At 38.9% G+C, this 21,910-nt stretch overlaps 1 protein-coding gene across 1 annotated transcript in view; it reads left to right on the top strand.

The window, feature by feature from the left end:
• ECI2 (enoyl-CoA delta isomerase 2) overlaps nt 1–21,910 on the top strand; it is a 32,869-nt gene that overhangs the window by 6,004 nt on the left and 4,955 nt on the right. Inside the window, exons 2-7 of the mRNA XM_054817372.1 lie at nt 13,351–13,513; nt 14,779–14,877; nt 16,521–16,712; nt 17,545–17,614; nt 18,368–18,470; nt 20,088–20,208. Coding sequence (XP_054673347.1) covers nt 13,351–13,513; nt 14,779–14,877; nt 16,521–16,712; nt 17,545–17,614; nt 18,368–18,470; nt 20,088–20,208 — 748 coding nt within the window. The remainder of the gene's footprint in view (nt 1–13,350; nt 13,514–14,778; nt 14,878–16,520; nt 16,713–17,544; nt 17,615–18,367; nt 18,471–20,087; nt 20,209–21,910) is intronic.

The following is a 21,910-nucleotide window of genomic DNA, read 5'->3' as shown; positions in this document are numbered from 1 at the left end:
AATTTAATATGGTGCTAGGAGTTAATTTCGAGCTTTTGCTAGGGTAGAAAATACTGTCTTTGAGTAGTATTGCTCTAACAAGCTACTTGTTTTTCTCTTCCCTTGTACTTTTCCCCCTGTGCGATTTAGTTCTGTCTGCAATTGCGATCTAGTGAAGAGAGCAAGCAAGCTATACTTCATTCTTGCATCGCAGTCCTCATTAGGATGGAATTTGGTTTGTTATTTCTAGCAAAATTTTTGGAACATTGCAGGTATGAAGAAATGAAAACCACTTGAATGTCAGGAATTCAAAATTCATAGTGCAAAACATGACATTCTACCTGGGCTTGAGATGCTGGCTTAATTCACTGTAATGATCCTTTTTTACAAGTAACCTCCACTTATAGTAATGCCAAAGTAGACCCCAGAGGTTTCACTGGTAGTTATCCTTGTTAGAGTGAACACACACAGAAGATTGAACCAGTTATGTGAGTCTCCTTTTTTCCACTTTGTTGTATTCAGCATAAGAATATTTGTGATTTTTTTTCCTATTTCCTGACCTATTTTAAAAGAATAATTTAAATGTTGATCAATGTGAAATAATCTAAAACTATTATATATTGCTATTCAGTTCAGATTGGATGTTTCTTCATTATTCTGATGTAGTAAATGACTGAGCCTTTCTATTGTGATGAGCCCACTGATTACAACGAATATTTTTCAGGTTCCCTTGAAGTTCGTTATAATAAAATTTAGACTGTAATCAGTAAACTCCAGCAAAAACTGTGAGCTAAGATTTTAAAGGTCTTGTTAAACTGTCCTTTATTTCACAGAGAAACAGAAAACATTGCCAAGTAATTCAGTACTAGATGTTCCACCAGAAAAGAGGAAGCAAAAGCTTCCTTGGAATTGATTCTGGTTAAGACTTCTTCCTTCAAAACTCAGGCTTTAAGTCACTGAATAAGTGGTGCTATTTGTTTGGCTTTGGAGGGGTCTGGCAGTGATTAACTTGATAATTTGCCAACATCCTGGTTTTTAAATTATCTTGATGGTAGTATTTTATCACTGAAAGTAATATCAAAGAAAATATATTAAAGGAAAAAATCACTATTGTCAGAATAGTATTTTATCAATTAGTGCTTTTAACATGAGCAATGTTAAGTAATGCAGGTTAGCCAGCCACGGAGGGGAGACCATAAGCATTATTGGTGAGCTAATAACTTCGTTATTTTATTCATAAGCTACTGATTTTTCAGGTTGATCTAAATATGTACAGAAAGGATAACAGCACTAAATAGCAGTAAATTGAGTAGGTTGACAGATTTTATTTGTGCTGAAATCCAGAGAAAACTTGTATAATGTTTTGTTATATTATTGTTTTGTCTGTATGAAAGCTACAGGTTTTTTTCCTGATAATGTGGAGTTCTCCAGGTGGAAACTTCTGTGATCCAGTCAGTGAATGAAGTCTATTTTAATTGAAGATTAAATAGAAATTATCACTGCTTGTTTAGAAACAAGTAAACACAACTTTGCCCTCAGTGCTATCTGACCACATAGTTCATAGTAGTTTTTTGACTGTGTTAGTGCAAAGCCACATTTAAACCCAAACAAATTTAAAAAAACCCACCCTGAAAAACTTCCTCCTATCTGAATATGGTAGAGGCCTTTTAACCTGCTCACAAGAGTGTTGTCTTCTGTTGGCATCTGACTCCCCAGAGGGAAAGGTTTTTTTTCTCTTCTCTCTTTTTTTCCTTTCCCCCTGCTTTTTTTTTTTTTTTCTTTTTTCCCCAGTAATCTTATTGCTCTGCCAAAAATAAGGTTAGGTTGAAGAAGGAAGCCATACAAAAAGTTGTCCCTTGTGGATCCTGATGTAATTCTTGATATTTCACATATTTTGTCCATAGCTAGAGTACCTTACAGATGAACCTTGTTCCTTGTGGCAGAGAGCATGCACACCTGTCTCATCCCAGCCTGGTCTGTGGTTGTCTGAGCCACGGCAGGAGGGAACTTTGCTTTTAGCACGTGTTATGATTTCAAGGAGTTCATAGTGTACTTTGGTCTGTGAAAGATCTTTACTAATTTAGGCAGTCAGTAGTTCGGGGGATTTTTTTTTTTCTGTCATGATCCTGCAGATTGATCTTTGAGTGGACTTCCTGGCTACAAAGACTGGATGTGTACATTCATCTCAGTTCTGGTTTTGTCCTTGAATGTAGATTGACTTACAGAGTGACCCTGCCAGCTGAGAATTTAAACAGGTACAGTTCAATAGTAAATGTAATCTTCCTATTTTCTGGGCGTCCTAGAACAGATCATTCCGATTGCTCCCCTGAAACAGACTGAAGGCTTTCGCATGAAGGCTAGAAGAGCTATAGCGTCAAAGTCTACTTTAGAGATGAACTGTTAAAGTTGGTGGGCTGCTTGTGTACTGCTTCAATATAGCTAGCAGTTAAATGTGTATGTTTTTCACAGAAACACAGACTGGTTGAGGTAGGAAGGAATGTCTAGAGGTCATCTGGTCCAACCTCCCTGCTGAAGCAGGGCCACCTAGAGCTGGTTGCCCAGGACCATGTCTGGACAACTTTATAATATCTCTAAGGATGGAGACTCTACTAGCTCCCTGGGCAACCTGTGCCAGTGCTCCATCACCCTCACAGTAAGAAAGTGTTTCCTCACGTTCAGGAGGAACCTCCTGTGTTTCAGCTTGTGCCCATTGCCTCTCATCCTGTCACTGGGCACCACTGGAAAGACCCCTGCCTTTGGATATTTATATGCATTAATAAGATCCCTCTGCGCCTGTTCTTCTCTGGGTTGAACAGTCCCAGCTCTCTCAGCTTCTCTTCATACGTAAGATGCTCCAGTCCTTTAATCATCTTCGTGGCCCTTTGCTGGACTCTTTCCAGTACGTCTGTGTGTCTCTCCTACTGAGGAGCTCAGCACTGGACGCAGTAATCCAGATGTGGCCTCAACAGTGCTGACTAAACGGGATTCCATTTTTAATTGGGAATAAAAATGATTTATTGAGGATTAGATTAATTGTGTTGTATGGATTCTTTGGCCCTCCAAAAAGTAGCTACTGTTTTTGTAGTAAGGTGCTCTGATAATATTTATTCAGATAATATGGTATAAGAGGTACATAACTTGTAGAATGCACAATAATTCTTGAGTAATTTGGTCCTTAGAAGCCAACCATTAAAATGGAGTAAAATTATTATTTCAAATATGCTGCCATTTTATACCATGATGAATGTGTTTGTAAAATGCTTACTGCTTCAAATGCATCAGTATAGCAAGCCTGTTCCTGAAACAAAAGAATCTTTCTGGATGTGGTGTTTTTCTTAATTGTAAGTAAGACGTCAGATGAAACACACTTTTATTCTGGGGAAGTTATTTGGGTTGTCAGCCACTTTCCCAGACCAATAGTTCTTCATAATCTCTACAACGATAGCAGAAGCCGATATGACTCTGTCCATGTTGCATCCCTGCTAATAACTGCCACAATCCAGCGTGAGCCTCTGACCTGTGTCTTAGGAGCTGCTGCTCTGGTTGCAGCCTTCTAAATGCTATCGTTTAAGCTTTTTACAGTATTTAGTAAGATATGACTTGAAGTCTCTTGGAACATGTGTAACTTTCATTTCCAAATGTAACAAACATTGAGTGCTTTATTTTGTACACAAGGCTTAGTAGTGTGTCACATCTATAAGCTTATCTGTTTCTCTGATAAGAGAAAGATATATGACAGAGGTTATCTAAAGGGAAAATGGTGATGAGTGGTGTTCCTCAGGGGTCGGTACTGGGACCGGCACTGTTCAACATCTTTGTCTGCGACGTGGACAATGGGATCGAGTGCACCTTCAGCAAGTTTGCCAATGACACCAAGCTGTGCGGTGTGGCCAACACGCTGGAGGGAAGGGATGCCATCCAGAGGGACCTTGACAGGCTTGAGAGGTGGGCCCGTGTGAACTACATGAAGTTCAACAAGGCCAAATGCAAGGTCCTGCATGTGGGTCGGCGCAATCCCAAGCACAGCTATAGGCTGGGCGAGGAATGGATTGAAAGCAGCCCTGAGGAGAAGGACTTGGGGGTATTGATTGATGAGAAGCTCAGCATGAGCCGGCAGTGTGCGCTTGCAGCCCAGAAAGCCAACCGTGTCCTGGGCTGCATCAAGAGAGGTGTGACCAGCAGGTCGAGGGAGGTGATCCTGCCCCTCTACTCCGCTCTTGTGAGACCCCACCTGGAGTACTGCGTCCAGCTCTGGGGGCCCCAGTACAGGAGCGACATTGAGCTGTTGGGGAGAGTCCAGAGGAGGGCCATGAAGCTGATCAGAGGGCTGGAGCACCTCTCCTATGAGGACAGGCTGAGAGAGTTGGGGTTGTTCAGCCTGGAGAAGAGAAGGCTCTGGGGAGATCTAATTGAGGCTTACCAGTACCTGAAGGGGGCCTACAGGAAATCTGGTGAGGGACTGTTTATCAGGGAGTGTAGTGACAGGACAGGGGGTAATGGGTTTAAGCTGAAGGAGGGTCGATTTAGATTAGATGTTAGAAGGAAATTCTTTACTGTTAAGAGTGGTGAGGCACTGGAACAGGTTGCCCAGAGAAGCTGTGGATGCCCCATCCCTGGAAGTGTTTAAGACCAGGTTGGATGGGGCTTTGGGCAACGTGGTCTAGTGGAGGGTGTCCCTGCCCATAGCAGGGGGGTTGGAACTAGATGATCTTTGAGGTCCCTTCCAACCCAAACCATTCTATGATTCTATTCATAGAGCAGATGTAAATTCTGCTGTGACAGAAATGTATTTGCAAGTCTTGCATGTATGTTAGAACTTTAGCTCTAAGCCCAAATCGCCATCAGATTTTTATGAGTAAATTGGCCTGGGTCTTTACCGGACACCTGTAAGTTTGGTTGTTGGAGCTGGAAATAGTGCCAAAACCCAGAGCAGTGTGCTACTAGTGTGCTACTTTGTGTTTAGACCTAATTTGTTTAATTCTAAATTATCTGAAAGAATTCTGGATTTGTACAGGATAATCCATTGACAAATACTGCTTTGTTATTGTCATATAGATTGATTCATTCCCTGGAAACAAAATAAAAATGACTTTTTTTCTTTCTCCATTAGCAGCAAAATTATTTTGAATATTCGTTCATATCTGTTTTGTTAAAGTCACCTTGCTATATAAAGGATAAGGCTATATAAAGAACCTATTTGAGTTTGTTGCTCTTCAAATAGTACAATAAACTTTGAGTGATTCTCAGCAAATGTCACATGTATGATTATCACAGCTATGTATTTTTCTGCTAACATTCATGTTTATAACTTTTGAATGTGTTTCAGAGGATGTCTGTAAATCTTCTGCTTGTAGAGATGTCTTACATGGACTGGGGATGTACAGGAAATGCTCTCATGTTCAGTTAACTGAAGTCTGCTGGAAAGAGAGAGCTCTTGTAGAGATTTCAGGAGATGATCCCAGTTTCCCTCCCAGCAGCTGTGATGAAAGAATATTAACTGTGCCTGTATAGAGCACAAAGAGCAGGCCATTTCAGATCTCAGTGAATGGTAATCTAGATCTTTGATTCTTAGTTATTCTTTAATAAAAAAAAAAAACAACAAATGACCACCCTATCAGGCACAGCTGAGCCACTTACACTAAACAACAGTGATTCAGCATTTCAGTGTGCCAACAGACACATCATTATCTTCTGGTTTTTATATGTCAAAACAGTGTAGGAGTGTAAAATAGTAAAAGCTGATAAGGATTTGTACACCAAACTTGTGTTTAGAACAACTATTAAAATGTTCTAATGTAAAGGAGGAAATAATTTGACTTTCATTTCTGTTTATTAAAGCAGCAGTAAGTGAATTGGTTATAGAGTATTTGCACTGATCTTTTCTGCTAGCTAGATGTATTGGAAATACCATAACAAGAGAAGCATTCCTGTTACCTGATAGCAATACATTGTAGTTACTCCACGCTAGCTACACTACAATGGGGTACTGCCAGGGACTGTGTTGGTAGAACCGGGAGGGATAGTTATTTGCTTATGTTTTATAGGAAGACTGGATTTCTGTCTACTGAGTCATCAACACCTCCATGTTATCACCATGGTTAATAAAACTTTGTATTTCGCCAAGTGAACCAAATGTATTGATTTCTAGAGAATAACCTTGGTTCTGTTAAGACTTTCTTAGGTTACTGCTTTCTGATCTAAGAGGTGATGCGCTTGTTCCGACAGATCTCTGCAGGAGCTTGGTGAACAGTAGCGGTGCTTTACCAAACAGATGTGTGCATTGGTTCTTGCTGCATGAAGAAATAAAATTACTCTGGCTGCTAAGCTAGTGTTAACCTACTGTGACCCACTAACTTGGATTGCTACTAACCTACTGCCATGGTGCACGTTAGCAGGTGATAGTAATGCAGGGCTTGACAGCGTGAGCCTGTGAACTTATGTGGGGAAAGTACAGGCTGCTTTCCATGCAGTAGTTGCAGCAAGTTAGTTGGCTTGGTGTAAAGGTTGCGGTCATGAAAAGTGTGGGGTTTGGTTTTAACTCGAAGGAGCAACTCAAGTGTTTTAACTGTGTTTCCTCTGTTTGTAGTTGCTAGATATTAGAAAATGTACCAGTTACTGAAATTTCAACAGGCCAGAACTGTTAGAGACAGTCTCTGCTTCTCCATCTTCTGAATGAAGACTGAATTTCATCTGCCGATGTTCTGAATTGTTTTAGTTTTAGTTAATGGCAGAGGATCTTGAAAGAGTTGCATACAAATGAGGGGAAGTGAAAGTTTTCACATGGGATGGTTAGAAGCAGATGCAGGCTTTTTAAAGATGACAGAAGTCACAAAGTTCATGTGTCAAATATGGTTACTCCACATTTCCCACTATAAGAGAAGAAACTTGAAAGGCCAGGACTGGAAATTAACAGCTGAAGTAATTTGACTCTATTAGTGTAAGAACTGTGAAGCTGAAGTTTCTTTAGTATGACACTGTCACTGCCTTCTACACAACTCCTATTTGTAACAAAGCCTGTTCGTACAACTTATAGGGATACTGCTTTCCACCTAAAACTCTGACAAGATATTGTAACAGACATCATATTCATTTGATAGATGCTCATGAGAAGCAAAATAATTGGGGGGGAAGGGGCAGTGAGAAGAAACAGCCTGAAAAGTGTATTATGACAAGAAATGGTGTGTATAGTCAAATGATCCAAGTTCTTTTGGAGAAACCTGTGACAGGATGGCATGAAGAAAGAGAGGGTTGCTTTGCTTTTACAGCCAGAAGAACCTCTGCCCAGAATTTCTGTACTCACTATCCACGCCCCGCATACCAGTTCTTCTTCCCTCCAGCAGCAAAGGAGGAACGATTGCTCCAAACACGCCACAGGCTGCTCAGTTGGCTTTAGCACTGTCAGATGCCTCTTCTTTTCCCAGCTCAGCCCTAGGTAGCTTGTATGGAGAGAATAACTGGAGGACTGAGAGATATGGTAGAAATTTGGCATTAGTCTCTTCCACCTTCAGCTCTATGGGGAAGGCTCTTATATTGCTGTGTAAGTGCTTGGACTATGTGAAAATTTATGAGTCCTTAATGTTACATCATTGTGTAGGTAAATATCTGTTTGGATTCAGTAGTATATAACCAACGGCATGATGAATGGTAATTTGGGCAACCTGCAGATTAAAATTTGTAATGATTTCTGTGTTAATGGTGTAGACATAAGTCCTTCTTGTTCAGCAAAATAAAGTGAAGTACAACTTTAAATTTGTTACATGCGGGAAATACTGCAAGTGAATGTGGAAAACGGTTACGTTATTTTCCTAGTTATAGAGAAAGCTATGAAATACTAGCACTGCTGATGCTTTGCTTGTTGTCATTATTTGAGTATCAACCTTTCCTTTTCCTTTTTTTAATCTTCTCTTTAGAGATTCTAACATGAAATCTAGCAGGGAAAAGTAAGAGAAGTCAATGTCTCCAGTTGAATATCTTTTTCCAGATGGTCCAGTTATTTTTTTTTCTCACAGTTACAGTTTAAATACTGGTTTCTGTTCCCCTCACATGCCTCATTTCCTAACAGTTGCTGCAACTGCCAACAGTGGCAACCTTTCCCACCAGCTCTGCTCCTGCGTCCCTCGATGTAGCTGAACTAATGATCAAAGGTTGCTATTCCTTCTCCACATCCCTTTTCTTCTCCTCCATGGAGAAAAATCAGGATAATTTTGAGGGAGGATCAAAATGGGAGGAATCCTACTGAAAGAGGGGGACTGAAGCCTGAGACTCTGCTTGGAGTGGGAATACTCCATGGCCAGGCTCCAGCAGGCAAGGACTACCCCGGTCACCCCACCAGGGAAGGCCCGTGACTGTCCCAACAGCAGGAGGGCAGGGAGCGAGGAGGTCTCGTTTGGTTGCTCCCCTGCTTGACTTTGGAGCAGCCTCTCAGAGCAGTGGTTGCTGGTGCCAGAGCAGACCCCTCGAAGTGCTTGGGATAAGTTTTGGGCTTCTGAAGCTTGTAGAACAGTTGAGGCTCTGGCCGGCGCCTCAGAAACGGTGGTGGGCTGGGCAACATGTGCTGTCTCATCTTTGAAGGGACTCTGGAGGCGCACACAATCAGAAGCTTGGTTTAGGTTATAACCAAACACTTGGCATCTTAAGGTTTGTGGGAATTGATTGCTTTGTGTCCTAACTAAAAAAAAAAAAACCAACCCATACAACTTTTTCTACAGTAGCAGCAGAAAAACAGTGTTTTGTTTAATTTTCTCTTAAGATGGAAAGAACGTGAGCAGAAATACTGCCACTTTATGATGCTGTAATACCAGGTCTGTGTGAAATACCGTGCTGCTCTCTGTTCTGCATATGGAAAGAGCAGCGCAAAAGATCACAGCACCTTGAGATAGCGATCATGGCAAACAAAAGATGTCATATGCGTTATTTGAAGTATTACACTTAACGTACAAAAGATATCCACATCTTCTATTAAACATATGTTCCAGGATTCATTTGAGTGACTGTTTAATGTACTGCTTATTTCTGTCTGATAACACTTCTATTCTTTTTTTCTTCCTTATCTCTAAAGCTAGTTACAATAATGTGAAACGAGCGTTTTCCAGTTCTGTCATGAGTTTTAAACCCACGTGTTACTAGCACCACCCGCTGCTTTTAATCCTCATAGGCTTTTTAACTGCTTTTGTCTGTGCTTTATTCCCCCAGGCTCTACTAACGTTTAAAAGAAAACCTTTATTAAGTAAATGGAAGATGGAGTTCAGGTATATCCGTCTTTCTTTTGCTGAGCATGTCTGATGTTTCCTATGAAAAGACATCTTTTGGCTTCTGTTTAGTCTTAATGAGGAAGCTGCTAAGTTGCTTGAAAAGTTAGAAAGTGAGCAGCTAACATTTTACAAAACATTGAGATTTTTAACTCTATAAAAGTCCTTATGCAAGTGACAGAACTACGCTGTAAGGTGTGTCTTTAACAGGTTTTGCAGTCTTTGCTAAACAGCGAGAAACTATTTTCAGTGTAATTGACTTTAAAAATCTTAATTAAGAGCCTTATGTTTGAATGTTTATCAGGAAGAGAGACATTTGTTTGATCAGGTAGAATGAATAGGATGGGCTTGCAAGATATCCAGAACGACTGAATGGGAACAAAGAGATGTCCAAGGCAAGGGAATAAATATGAAATGATTGTCAGCCTGGATGTTTCAGGTTTAGGCAGTGATGCCCAGGATTTATTTCTTTTTTTCAGAATGTACAGCTTGTGAAGTACCAAGTGAATGGTCTTGCAGGACTGCACAGGTATTTGTTGTGGACTTTATGGGTGCTCTGCCAGGTCCTGACTCCTCTGCTTTTCCCTCTCTGGTAGGAGTTGGCTTTTTTTACCCAGCTGGGGGCAGGGCCCTCACTGCTCTTCCGTGGGTGCCAGTACAGCAAAGGTAATTTGTAGCAGTGGGGCTGTGGCAGCTAATTGCCTGCAAGGTGCAGGGCAATAAAGAGAGGAAGGTTTGCGAAGGAAATCATTTAGCTTTGTCGCAGCAAGTAAGTGAGAAGGGAAAATACAGAGAGGGGGTTTGATTGGCTTGCTAGGCTGCTTTTTCTGCTTGGATTGAAACAAGTGCAGGTTTGACACTAGTGGTTTGTAGGTCACGTTTCAGGCTCTCTGCCTGCCTTGTGTGATTTCAGCAAAATCTTGTGAGGTTTTAGTGAGGCCCCTAAAATGAGGCATGGATTTGCTCAGTTAAGGAGTAATTAGGATTCAGCATCACAGTGAGGGAGCACCAGATAGAGGGAATAAGTCCTCTTCATAGTGGGCTACAGCAGCCTCTCCTGCTCCTCCATCTTTGGGATTGTGGCACAGCGTTGGTGTGTGGTCCCAGAGACAGCAGTGCTGCGTGCTGACAGGTGGCAAGTCATCTCCTCAGTCTTTATATGATCTGCTTGGGGTCAAGGAGCTCTGCTCCTGCTATTCGTGTATCTCTCTGAAGAAGATACCCTGCCCAAGATGAAGAAATTGCTAAATAACTTAATTTTTCCTTTGTGTTTTCATCCTTTGTTATTTTAATAGAGAAATAGTAGCAGTCAGCTTAGCCTTAGCACGTTGAGAACTGGTGATCACCACTAATGCATGGTAAATGTCCTCTGAGATCACAAGGCAGAGAGAAAGGAGTGAATCATAGATATCCTGCAGAGAACTGAGCTACAACAGCAAGGAAGAGCGAAAGAAAAGAGGCCTTTTCTTATGAACTTTAGACTTTAATAAACAGCTGAGTTGCACAATCTCCTATTAGAAGGCAGAGGGTAAGGAGGAAAAGAGTGAAATATGGAATATTTGAAGTGGATAGAGAACATATTTTACCCAAATATTTTTGTAGCTAAGAAGTAAAACTGGACGTAACCAAACAGCAAAGGAAAGTAGCTCTAAGTCTCAATGAAAAATCACTCTACTTTTCCTCAGGCAGACCTTTTCTATTCACCTAATTGTTTTCTCATCCTCTTCTGACTTGTCCACTTTGCATCCTTAATAAGGAAGAGAACTTATGACCTGCTAAATGCCAAAACCCCTTAACACTGAATATATGTGCATACATACCTTCAGACTGGTTGCTATGCTCTTGTTAATTTATGGTCACTATCAAATTGTATATAAAAGAGAGTCTTAAAGCTTATTTGTAATGTTGACCATAGCCAAGCCGGAGTGAAGTCTAGATTGTCAATCATGTTGCAAACCCAAATCTCCCTTTTTAAACATCGAATCCACTTCAGTATAGTTACTGCTTAGACTGACAAAAAAATGTGTACCAGATACACAGATCATCTTGGGGACAGCAGCATTTAAGTAGTTCCAGAGATGTCTAGCAAAATTGGAGGAAAAAAACCCCCAAAACCACTAGTCATCTTCCTGCAGTCTGATTTTCTTATTCCTGTAAATGTGACTTTAAAAACATGTTTAGGGATAGGATCTGAAAGTGAGCATCATGTTCTGCGACTCCAGGACAGACTAATCACAGAAACTCAGTATTAAAAAAAACTGTATCTGTATCCGTTTAGGTATGCTTTTTCCTGTCAAAGGGCTTTTATTGATGCTGGAGGTGAAGCCCACAAATTGGCTAAATAGCCTCCCAGTTGGTTAAGAGATAAACTTGTTAAACTCTGGCACAGTCTTCTGAACACATCAGTTTGAATGTTAGTTAAACTGGCAGATGGTTAACCCACGTCTGTCTGGGTGCCCTGCTGTGTTAATAGAGGCCTACAGCTAATCTGTGTAAGAAGACTTTCTGTTCCTGCAGCCTTTTTTGATAGCCTATTCCATTTTGTATCATTCAGATAGATTTCTTTTTCTAAGCATGAGATTTTGAAGCAGATTCTGGAATTCTTTCTTTTTGAAAAAAATTGTTTATATATCAGAAAATATTCTTTTTGTTTCTGTCATTCAAACTTGGTAGCCCAAAAATACTTAGATTATATTAATACAGAAGGGCTGTAATAGGACATAAACCCATTAGATCTTACAAACATTTTTACAAGACAGCTAAAACCTTCTATCTGCATGAAATGAAAGACTAATAAAATTAATTGGACATGGTTGGCATTCTTCACACTTCCTGCCTGCAAATTTTAGGCTTGCAACAGAAAATAAATTTTATTTAAGAAATAAGAGCAATGAGGATGTTTTCAAAGTAGGCAGAATTTCTCTACAATTCTCATTATGTGCATATAAAAAGGCAGAATTTTCCTGTTAGGTATGATTTTTAAATGATGGTTCTGGAACTGAAATGTTAACAGATTAATGATTAAATATTCTATCAGTCTGCATTTGAGGTAATTTTTCAGATGTGACTGGTTATGAAATCTATCATATATGATGTTCTAACATGACAACTGTGTCTGTAAGTTTAGAATGGGGAAAGTCGGGGGGTTTTTATTCTTTTTTTGCGAAAATAGAGAAGGAAAGTTGATACATAAACTGCTAACATTTTCAAAATACTTAATGTGTATTGTAATTTAGACATAGAAAGCTGAGACAACATGCTTTTGCCCTATTGAAACAAGGCAAAATTATTAGACTTCATGGTTTTTGATTCCAAACTCTGTTGAAGTAAACCTACTTTTTTACAAAGCATGATAGGATTGAGTTAGGTTTGGCTCTTTGGAATGAGGTTTGGGGTTTTGGCGTGGTGGGTTTTTGGGATTTTTTTTGAATGGAATTACCTTTTTTCTGGTGGAGAGTTCTTCTCCTAGAATATTTTGACCATTTCTTTTTTTCCAGTGTCTACCAGCTGTTTTACAGCCAGTCCTTTTCCAAAGTACGTTTTGAAATGAACCTTCACTTATGCTGCCCTAATTGCAGAACCAGGCTTTCAAATTGAAGTGTTTCTAGATAGGAGCACACAAACATGAAAAGATCACAGAAAACAGACAGGCTGCATTGTTTTAATTCATAGACATATAAAGTTTTTAATGTTGCATACAGAGATTTAAACCATTAATAAAAACACTTTGTGTTTCTTATTTGTTTGTCATTGACAGAACCTGTAGGGCTCTGAATTATTCTGGAAACAGCAAAACATTAGTTTACCACTACTGCCATTTAGTGGTCTATGCATGATCATTTGGTATATTACTGCATAGTTTCTTTGTCATCTAGCGCTTTACCTACTAGAGAGAGATAATGGCATATTCTCCAAAGGTTTATTATGTTGCAACTAAAGCAAACTTCTAAAGCAACTTTCCTGTAATTCTAAGCATCTTGCTTGTTGTTGTAATCAGTGCAAGTACGAATACTTAATGTTTTATGTTTACTCTAAATGTCTTTCAAAGGTAGCATATCTGTTTCTCCTCTAGTCTTATGCAAAACCCAGGCAATGGGATTTTTTTTTCCCCATTTACTAACAGGCCAGCGCAAGCTGTTTGCATTCCAGCAGTTCAGCTGCACATGACCGCAGCCACCATGCAAGTCAGCCAGGAAGACTTTGAAAAGGCTCAAGAACAACTGAAGCTTTTGAAAAAGGATCCTGGGAATGAAACTAAGTTGAAGCTCTATGCTTTGTTTAAACAGGTAGGCTTGACTGACTCTGTTTTGTAAGGGGCATTTATAACGCAAGGGGATGGACCTGTAAACTATTTACTTGAAACAGGGGTTTTTCAAATGTATTGTGAAGCTCTTCATTTCAAGTGCTCAAATTCTGTTCTTGAAATGCCAGCCCCTCAAACCCTGCCTGAATTCTGAGGGAAGCCAAACCTGTTTCATCTTATAAATCATGCTTTATTCAAAGAAATAGAGCCAATTTACATCAATTGTGATGCCTTCCATAATTATAGCATATATTGATGTAGCTCTGGAAAATGGCTTATGCCTAGGAAAAAAGAGGATGCCACATTCTTCCTCTTGAATTTGTTATATCTGCAGTCAGTAGACTGAACCTATAATGTGATGATGTTGGCATTTGTACGTTGATCTCTGGAGTTTTTTCTTTTTTTGTGTGTGTGGTTGTCATAGGTTTTGTTTTTGGGGTTTTTTTTTCTCCTAAATTCAAGGAACTGTTCCTCCACACTTTGAGTGAAGGTTATTCTTTACTACAGCATGGAAGGAAACCTTTGTAGAAATAGTTGCAAGTCCTTAAGGGGGTTTATACTGGTATTTGGGGAAGTATTTGTGGATCAAGATTGGCTGCAGGGTCAGTACAGGCTGTGGCTTCTTATATTGAAGAAGGCAATCAATTGCTCCTTTAAATAAAAACTTAGTTGACTGTTCCAGGTAGTTTTACTAATTAATAATAATGAGCTTATAAATGTATTCTTTCTTTCCCACCTCCCATTTGAAATATTGCTCTCCGATAGTATACTTTTCTTCAGGAAAACTGATCATAGAATACTTCAGGATAGCTCGGACTCTTGTGGTTCAACTGATCCGATGCCCTTGCTTGTAGTAGGGCCAACTTTGAAGTAAGATCCTGCTTAATAGATCCTATGCAATGGTTTCTTTGTTCACACAGCTTACAAGCCTTTAACTTTTTAAGTATAAAACTTTCACAATTTTTGAGATAGGGGAACTTGACATGCATGGGTGTTTTGGAAACGAGTGTCTAGTATTGGTTAGCTGCTTCTGAAAGCCCAGCACTAGGTATTAGGAAATAGCAGACACTGAAAACTTCATGGTATGTGAACTGTCTGAATATTGGCCAACGACTAGGTATTCCTTCTGTCTCAGAGTTGAATTCTGTATCCTGATGAGATAAATATTCCTAAGTCGTCATCTTTTCTACCAAGGCATCTGAACTTTAATAAAAGGTTTAAATAAGTTTTGTTTCACTTTCTTTTCAGGCTACTGAAGGTCCCTGCAATTCTCCAAAACCAGGTATGCTGGACTTTGTCAAGAAAGCCAAGTGGGATGCATGGAATTCTCTTGGCAATTTGTCTCAGGTGACAATACTTATAATTTCACTTAGATACTTTCTAGATTAGTCTACCTTGAAATGCCTGGTCTGTAAGCGTATGGCTGATGTCTAAACATATTCTATGCTAGTTGAGCGACTCTGCTTCAGACACCAAAATGTTTTGCACTGTATTCTACAGCCATTTCACTGCTTCAATGTTTGGAGTTTATTTCCTGCGTAAGCCTAGTTCTACATTATTACTACCAGCTTGTACCAGTGTAAGATATTTTACATATGTGTTGACTTTCAATAACAACAGCATTTTTCACAATACGTTCTGTTCTGCTTTTCCCTTTAAGAAATACGGATTGAGCTTCTCATTTCTTACAACAAAGAGCAAATTTGTGAATCCAACACATTGATAACTTTCTCATTTTAAAGTCTCTTATGTCACTGACTAAAAGACTAGAAAAAAGTGGTGTATTGAGAGCCTTTCTTCATTCTTTCTCAGTATATCTTGACATCTTTAATACCTTTCATAACCTTTAGAGAAGTCTTTACTTCAGCTGAAGCGAGCAGGAAGAATGTAGATGCAAAGATACATAAGTGTTCTTTTTTCGTGCAGACTGTAGTAAGTCTGACATTGCATATAGCTATCACAGTTTCTTCAGCTACTATTAAATGAAGGAAACATAAGCTTTACAAACCAGCTGTGTCACTGCTGTTCACGAATAGTTTCTGAGGTCAAAGATATTACTTAATGCAGAGGGGGGTTTTTTGCATTTTTTTTTCTTTTAAAAGAAAATATGCTTGCATAATTTCATGAACATAATATATTCTTGTGCTGCTTTGGGGTTTTTGGGGTGTGTTTTGGTTTTTTGGTTTGGTTTTTTTTTGTTTGGGGGAGGGGAGGTTTGGTTTTTTTAGATGGCTCTGCAGCTTTTAGGAATAGCCAAGAAAGACTTAAGGAAAAGAATCTGTTCTTGAAGTTATAGTGGAGAGGGAATGGATAGTTTCATGTGCTACAGATTATGTATTATAGAATTGTTCAAAGTATATTATCCTTTCAAGAAAATAGGTCATAACAGCGAAGAACTTAACAATTCCTTTAAATTGCTACTTCCTGTGTAAGTAGGGAGGCAGGATTCTTTAAGCTTTTGCATATCATGTTTGTGCTAAATGGAAACTAGCATGTTCAAGCAATTTTAAAATGCCATAGACCCATTTCAGCATGCTTATTTTCAGCAACACATGTTCTAACAATAAAGCTTTTATTTTGTTGGAGAAATGTCCAACTGGAAAGCAGAAACAAAGGATCCATAGAAATGTGTAAATGCTGGGGATACAACAAAGATGTCTCTGGTAATTCTAGGTGTGAATGGGGCCACTTCTGCCACAAAATAAATGTCATCATCCCAGCATCTACACACTTCTATTTTATGGATCCATTGCTACTGCTTTCCAGATGACTTTAAGCATGGTCTGCAGTGTTTAAATACAACATGTTTGTCTTCTCATCCTAATTAGAAGGCTTTCTAATTGAGGGGTGGAGTTTTTTTGTCTTGAAGCACAGTTGTCCCCTGAGCCCCAGGGACCCATTTTATGAATAGCAAAACAAACTGATTTCCATTTCGGCCTTTGATAATCTCATGTGATTTTTTTTTTTCTTCTTTTTTTCTTTCATTACAGGATAATGCCAAACAGCAATATACTGAACTTGTCTCAAGTCTGCTCTCTGCAGAATCTTCTGACCAGAAGAAAGATGCTTCCCCAGAAGAGAGCACACATGATGGCTATGAAACGATACAAGTTACCACCAAAAACAATATCACAAAGATAATGTTTAACCGACCTGATAAGAAAAATGCCATTAACCATAAGGTAAAGAAATTAACTTAGGAGAATTAATGATTTTTTCTTTTCTGGGTAAGTTGCTTAAGTTTTTAAAGAATCATTACTACAGATTTAGCAGCACTGACTGAAGTGTGGTGGTCTGAATTTCATGAGGGCTCAGTATCTCAACTCCAATGACAACCTAAGCAATAAATGTCCAGTAAAAAATGAAATCATTCAGCTAAAATTTTACAGATTGTGCTTTTCTGTGTCTTTTGGTTTCTTTCAAACTTATTATAGGATTCTGGTCTGCAGTAAATTAAAATGGCAAACTGCAGGAAGACTAGCCTGTTTTGTGAATGCGAGATTTAACTGTAGCCTTATGTATAATGGAGCATGTGTGCAGCCTACTTTTGGCTCAGCGCTGTTGTGTGTATGTCTAGATAGTCTTCCAGTTCCCATAGCTATCTTCATGAGGAAGTCCATCCTGTTGGAAATGTGATTATCCTGTTTCACAACTGCAAAGATACCAGAACAGGGACTTCACCCCACTGCTGCTAATTCTTTAATATATCATTTTGCCCACTTAAACTACTTCTCAGGTTTCAAAACCAGCTGTTTCCAGTTAATGTCTATTTTCCAAAGGACCTTAATTTTTCCTTAAGATTTGCATTGGAAGTCTTGAGTATTGCAAGTATGTGTCTTTATGGCCAGAAATGCCTCCCATGTAATACTTAATTTTCTGTGGGTGCAATTTTTTTCGCACTTAAAAGGACCGTAGTTAATCTGTCTCTCAAGTTCCTTGTTATCAGTGTGAATCTCCTTTTTACAATCTTGTGCAGCATCACATTTGTACTTTGTTGATCTTCCTCTTATGCAGATGTACAGAGAAATTATCAAAGCGCTTGAAGAAGCTGGAAAAGATGATTCTACTATAGCAGTTATTACTGGTACCACACTTCATATGCCTCTCTTAGATTTGTTATATTATGCCAAAGTGCAATGCTGACATGAGCTTATCTACCTATATTTAGACTAAGATAGAATTGTGTAAGTGAGGAAATTCTTTCTTCTTGTATAGACCAAATATTTTTCAAAAATGTTTTGGCAAAATTATTTCAGGGTGGTGTTTCAAATTCTTTGGCAAGCTTGCTTTTACATCAAAACATCTTTCTGAGATGAGAAGATAGACCTGGAATACTCCTAAGGGCTTTATTACTTTTGAATAGCTGATATATCTGCTCCACAGCATCTTCACTACTGCTTTTGAAGTTCATTGGTATGGGTTTAGTCAACTTTCCATTTTCCTGTTTAAAAAAAAAAAAAGTTTCTCACATCTTACTATGTGAATGATTGTGAATTGACAGGAAAAAACCCCAAAATTGACCAAGTATGGAGGGAAAGAAATAGTTTTGGGTTTTTTTTCCATCTGACACTGTTACAGAAAAAGAAAATTTTTTTTTCTCTCTCAAATTTAGTATTCTTTGGCTTTTTGCCCATTGTTTTCAATGAATTGTCAATCAAAACTTATTTTTAAACTGTAGATGTCCTTTAAGGTAGTGTGTATACTTTGAGGCAATCCCTCCAATTACTTAATAATGTTAGACACTTAGAATGAAATTCATTTGTAAATGTAATAAATGGAAGCTTCTCTTACCTGCTCAGAAACCATTGGTGCATTTATTCATATGTGTTCTCTGCAGGAAATGGAGACTACTATAGTAGTGGAAATGATCTGAATAATTTTACTAATGTCCAACCCAGTGAAATGGAGAAGATGGCAAAAGATGGAGCAATATTACTCAAGTAGAACATCTTGGTTTCATATATGCATAAGTTACCGTAATGGGTAAAGTATAATTTGCAGGCATGGTTAGAAACACAACAAGTAGGGACCCACCCAGTTATGCTACGACACATCTGTTGAGATGACTGTGTCTAAGGGCTTACCATGTGCATAAACACAAAGATCGTGTAGGAGAACTAGTATTAGTTGTGTGAAATAAATGAGGAAACGTGATGAATATTATAAATTTTTTTAAGTACGGTGATGCTAAAGACTCGATTTTATTTTTTAGTCCCCAAAGTACCTGCAGATATAATGAGGAAAACATGAATTTGACTGTATAGTTCATAAGCTGCAATGAAAAATTTGTGAGTTATTTGATATCCAACAGTGTCTACGCTAGCAGGACATGCTAAAATACCTTCACTGTCAGGCTTCTTTGAATAGAGATGAGGTGTAATGAATTTGTTCAAAATTGCCCAGCAATTCTGTGATCTTTGAGTCTGAATCTACCTCTTAAACTAATTTATTTTCTAAGGCCAAGGAGATCAGGGGCATCATCTGACACAGTGGCTAAAATGGGGGGGCTTGGGGACAAACAACATGTTTTTCTTCCCTATTTAAGCAGATTTTATCTTTTTTACTTCTGTATGTGATGATTGCATCTGAGAGATGCTTGCAAGTTGGATTGCTTCCTTAAGCACTTCCAGTTGATGGAAAATCTAAAATACACAGAAAAGCAAACAGTGGTTTTGATTTGTATTTTAAAGATGAACTGCAAGTACTCAGTTTTGCAGCGCTTGCTTAGGCAAGCTGTCTGTGGATCACAGTTGCCCCCCTACAAAGTGATAATTGTGCAGTCCGAATCTGTTGCAAAGATGTTATTCAGTGGTTATCTGGCAAGCCTTTCAGCCTGAAGTTTTTTGCGGGGTGTTCAGCACAGTGCATAGTCTTATGTGTACTTCATGGTCTTTCATCTTGCTCTGGTGAGAAGACTGTATTTGCTCTGCTGTTACTATCACACAAGCACAGTGCTTCATTACAACTGATGCACAGAGATGCCAGAGAAGCGGTGTTTTTACAACACCATTCACTTTTGAAAAATACTGTATTTTGAGAATGTACTTTGCACTTCTTGGATGGAGAAGGAGCTGTCAAATGAAACAAAACACTGTTTCTCAAACCCAGAACAGCACTAGGGATTTCTGTGTTGTGGTAGCATCACAATTTTGGTGCCTGCTGGGGCTTCAGTGCAGAACAGAATCTGTGAAGGGAATGGATGTCCCATGAGATGAATGTATAGGCAGATAGGGCAAAAGCCTGTTCTTCGTAGTGAGCTGTACGCAGTAACCGTAGCAGAAGAGGACAGCGCTTTCGTAACTTGATTGCTGGCACTAGGAAAGCTGTGCTGTCAGGTACATGTTTGGTTCTTAGTTGGTAAGGAAATGCAGGTATTTCAAATAGTTCGTATTTTATTTATCAGAACTCATTTGACAAAGGGACAAAAGCATATGCTACATAGAATCTAGCTCATGAGTTTTGTTATGCAATATTTAAGCACGTGTTTTGAAAGTTGTTTATATTTGATGAAAAAGACTAGAATGTGTCTCTTATGCTCTGATTTTCCTTCTCTCTAGAGAGTTCGTGGGTCATTTCATTGATTTTCCTAAACCACTGGTTGCAGTGGTAAACGGCCCAGCTATTGGAATCTGTGTAACGGTCCTTGGATTGTGTGACATTGTCTATGCTTCTGACAGAGTAAGTACATTACATAGCTGATCCCGCGGCAGTCTTTAAGCCCCTTTCTGTACCAAATATTATTTGGTTTGGGGTAATCTGACAGAAGAGAACACAAGAGTGTAAAGGCTTTTTATATCACATCAAGGAACACCTATATTAATTACCACCACTGGGGTGCATCAGTCAGTGGTTAACACGCATGGAATTTCCCTGCTGTCATTATGGTTATCAAGTTACTGACAGCAGTTCAGAAACTCTTTACTGTATCAGTGCATAAAGAGTAGCTGATGTGAAATGATGATTGTAAAGCCCCTTTCAGGTGTGGGATAGGAAGCAAAAGATTATTTTGGAATGGAAGTGCAGTAACTGGCATTTTATCTAATGTGTGTTCCAAGGTAACTTTGGAAAAGCTTTCATTTATTTAAGATTCCTTTGAAGGTAACTTGCCAAATGCATAACCAAAAGCTATGTGAAGGCATAGCACAGAATCCCATTATATGGCTTATTTTTTATGTTCTGCGCTGTTCATTTTTATAAGGTTATTAAACAGATACAGAACTTAATGCAAGGCCTTAATTTTAGGCAAGGTTTTGCTTGCAGAAGTGTCTATGATGGGTACTTTGATTCCTGCTTCAGCACTGTGTCAGATTTTTCCACAAAGTCCCTGCTGGATTGGGTTTGTCGCTAGGAGAATTAGGAAAATTGAGCTGCAAGGAACCAACTCCTCCTGCTTGCCCCGTAACAGGATTGGCGAGGACCATGTCGCTCCTGATATATGCTTGTATAGTGTGCATGATTTATTCAGTCTATTCTGGTCCCTAGATCTCTTCTTTTACTAGAAAATTGTTGGATTCTCCCTCTTCCTCCCCTCCCATCTGATCTTTTTTGCTGCAGGGTGAACGTATTGTTTCTTGTTCCTGAATTTAAAGAACAGATTATTTTTGTCCTTCTTTACAATAACTCTTAAGTGTGCTTAGCCATCAGGGTACTTTCGACTGTTAGATATATCTCAGGTTTACATCCACTCTCTCAATATCTTTTTTCTTTTTTTTTTTTTTTTTGAGCTAAACAGCTGTAATTCATTCAGTTCTTCCTCATGTGCTTTCTTAGGTCTGCAGCCACATTCCTCTGGAGTCCTTCCAGTTACTCTGTGTCTCTTTTAAGCATAGTGGTACAAACTGGACACATCACTCCAAATCATGTCTTACTGATGCGAAGTAGAGCAGAACAACTTCTCCACATTGTGCAGACTGTATTTCTGTTTTGACATCCCACAATATTACTTAATTTACATACTTGTGATCTACAACACCTGGATCCCTTACTGTGAAGTTGCCAGTTAAACAGTTGTCCCTATTGTACACTGTATACCAAGTTATTCATGCCAGACTTTAACTTGTGTGTAATAAATAGCATTTTCTTACTCATACCTCTCCACTTTCTTAAGACTATTTCAAATTCTGATCACTTTCCCCTTGGCATAATATCTCCCACAGCCATAAGTTAGTATAGATTTAGTTGTTTAATCCAAATAAGCATTAAGTGTTTTGTCCTGTTAATAGTATCTTTCCTTCTTGAAGGATTCATACCTCATACTGTAAGATTCATACTTGAACTTCCTGTTACTACTCATACACATAATCATTGGTAAATGCATCTTATTTTTGCCTTGTATTTCTGTTTTTTTTATATTCAATTCATACTTTAGTTGTCTGACGTA

The sequence above is a fragment of the Grus americana genome, chromosome 2 (assembly GCF_028858705.1).
Source record: "Grus americana isolate bGruAme1 chromosome 2, bGruAme1.mat, whole genome shotgun sequence".
Lineage (NCBI taxonomy): Eukaryota > Metazoa > Chordata > Aves > Gruiformes > Gruidae > Grus > Grus americana.
The sequence above is the reverse complement of the archived record's forward strand: the minus strand, read 5'-3'. Positions and strand labels throughout refer to the sequence as shown.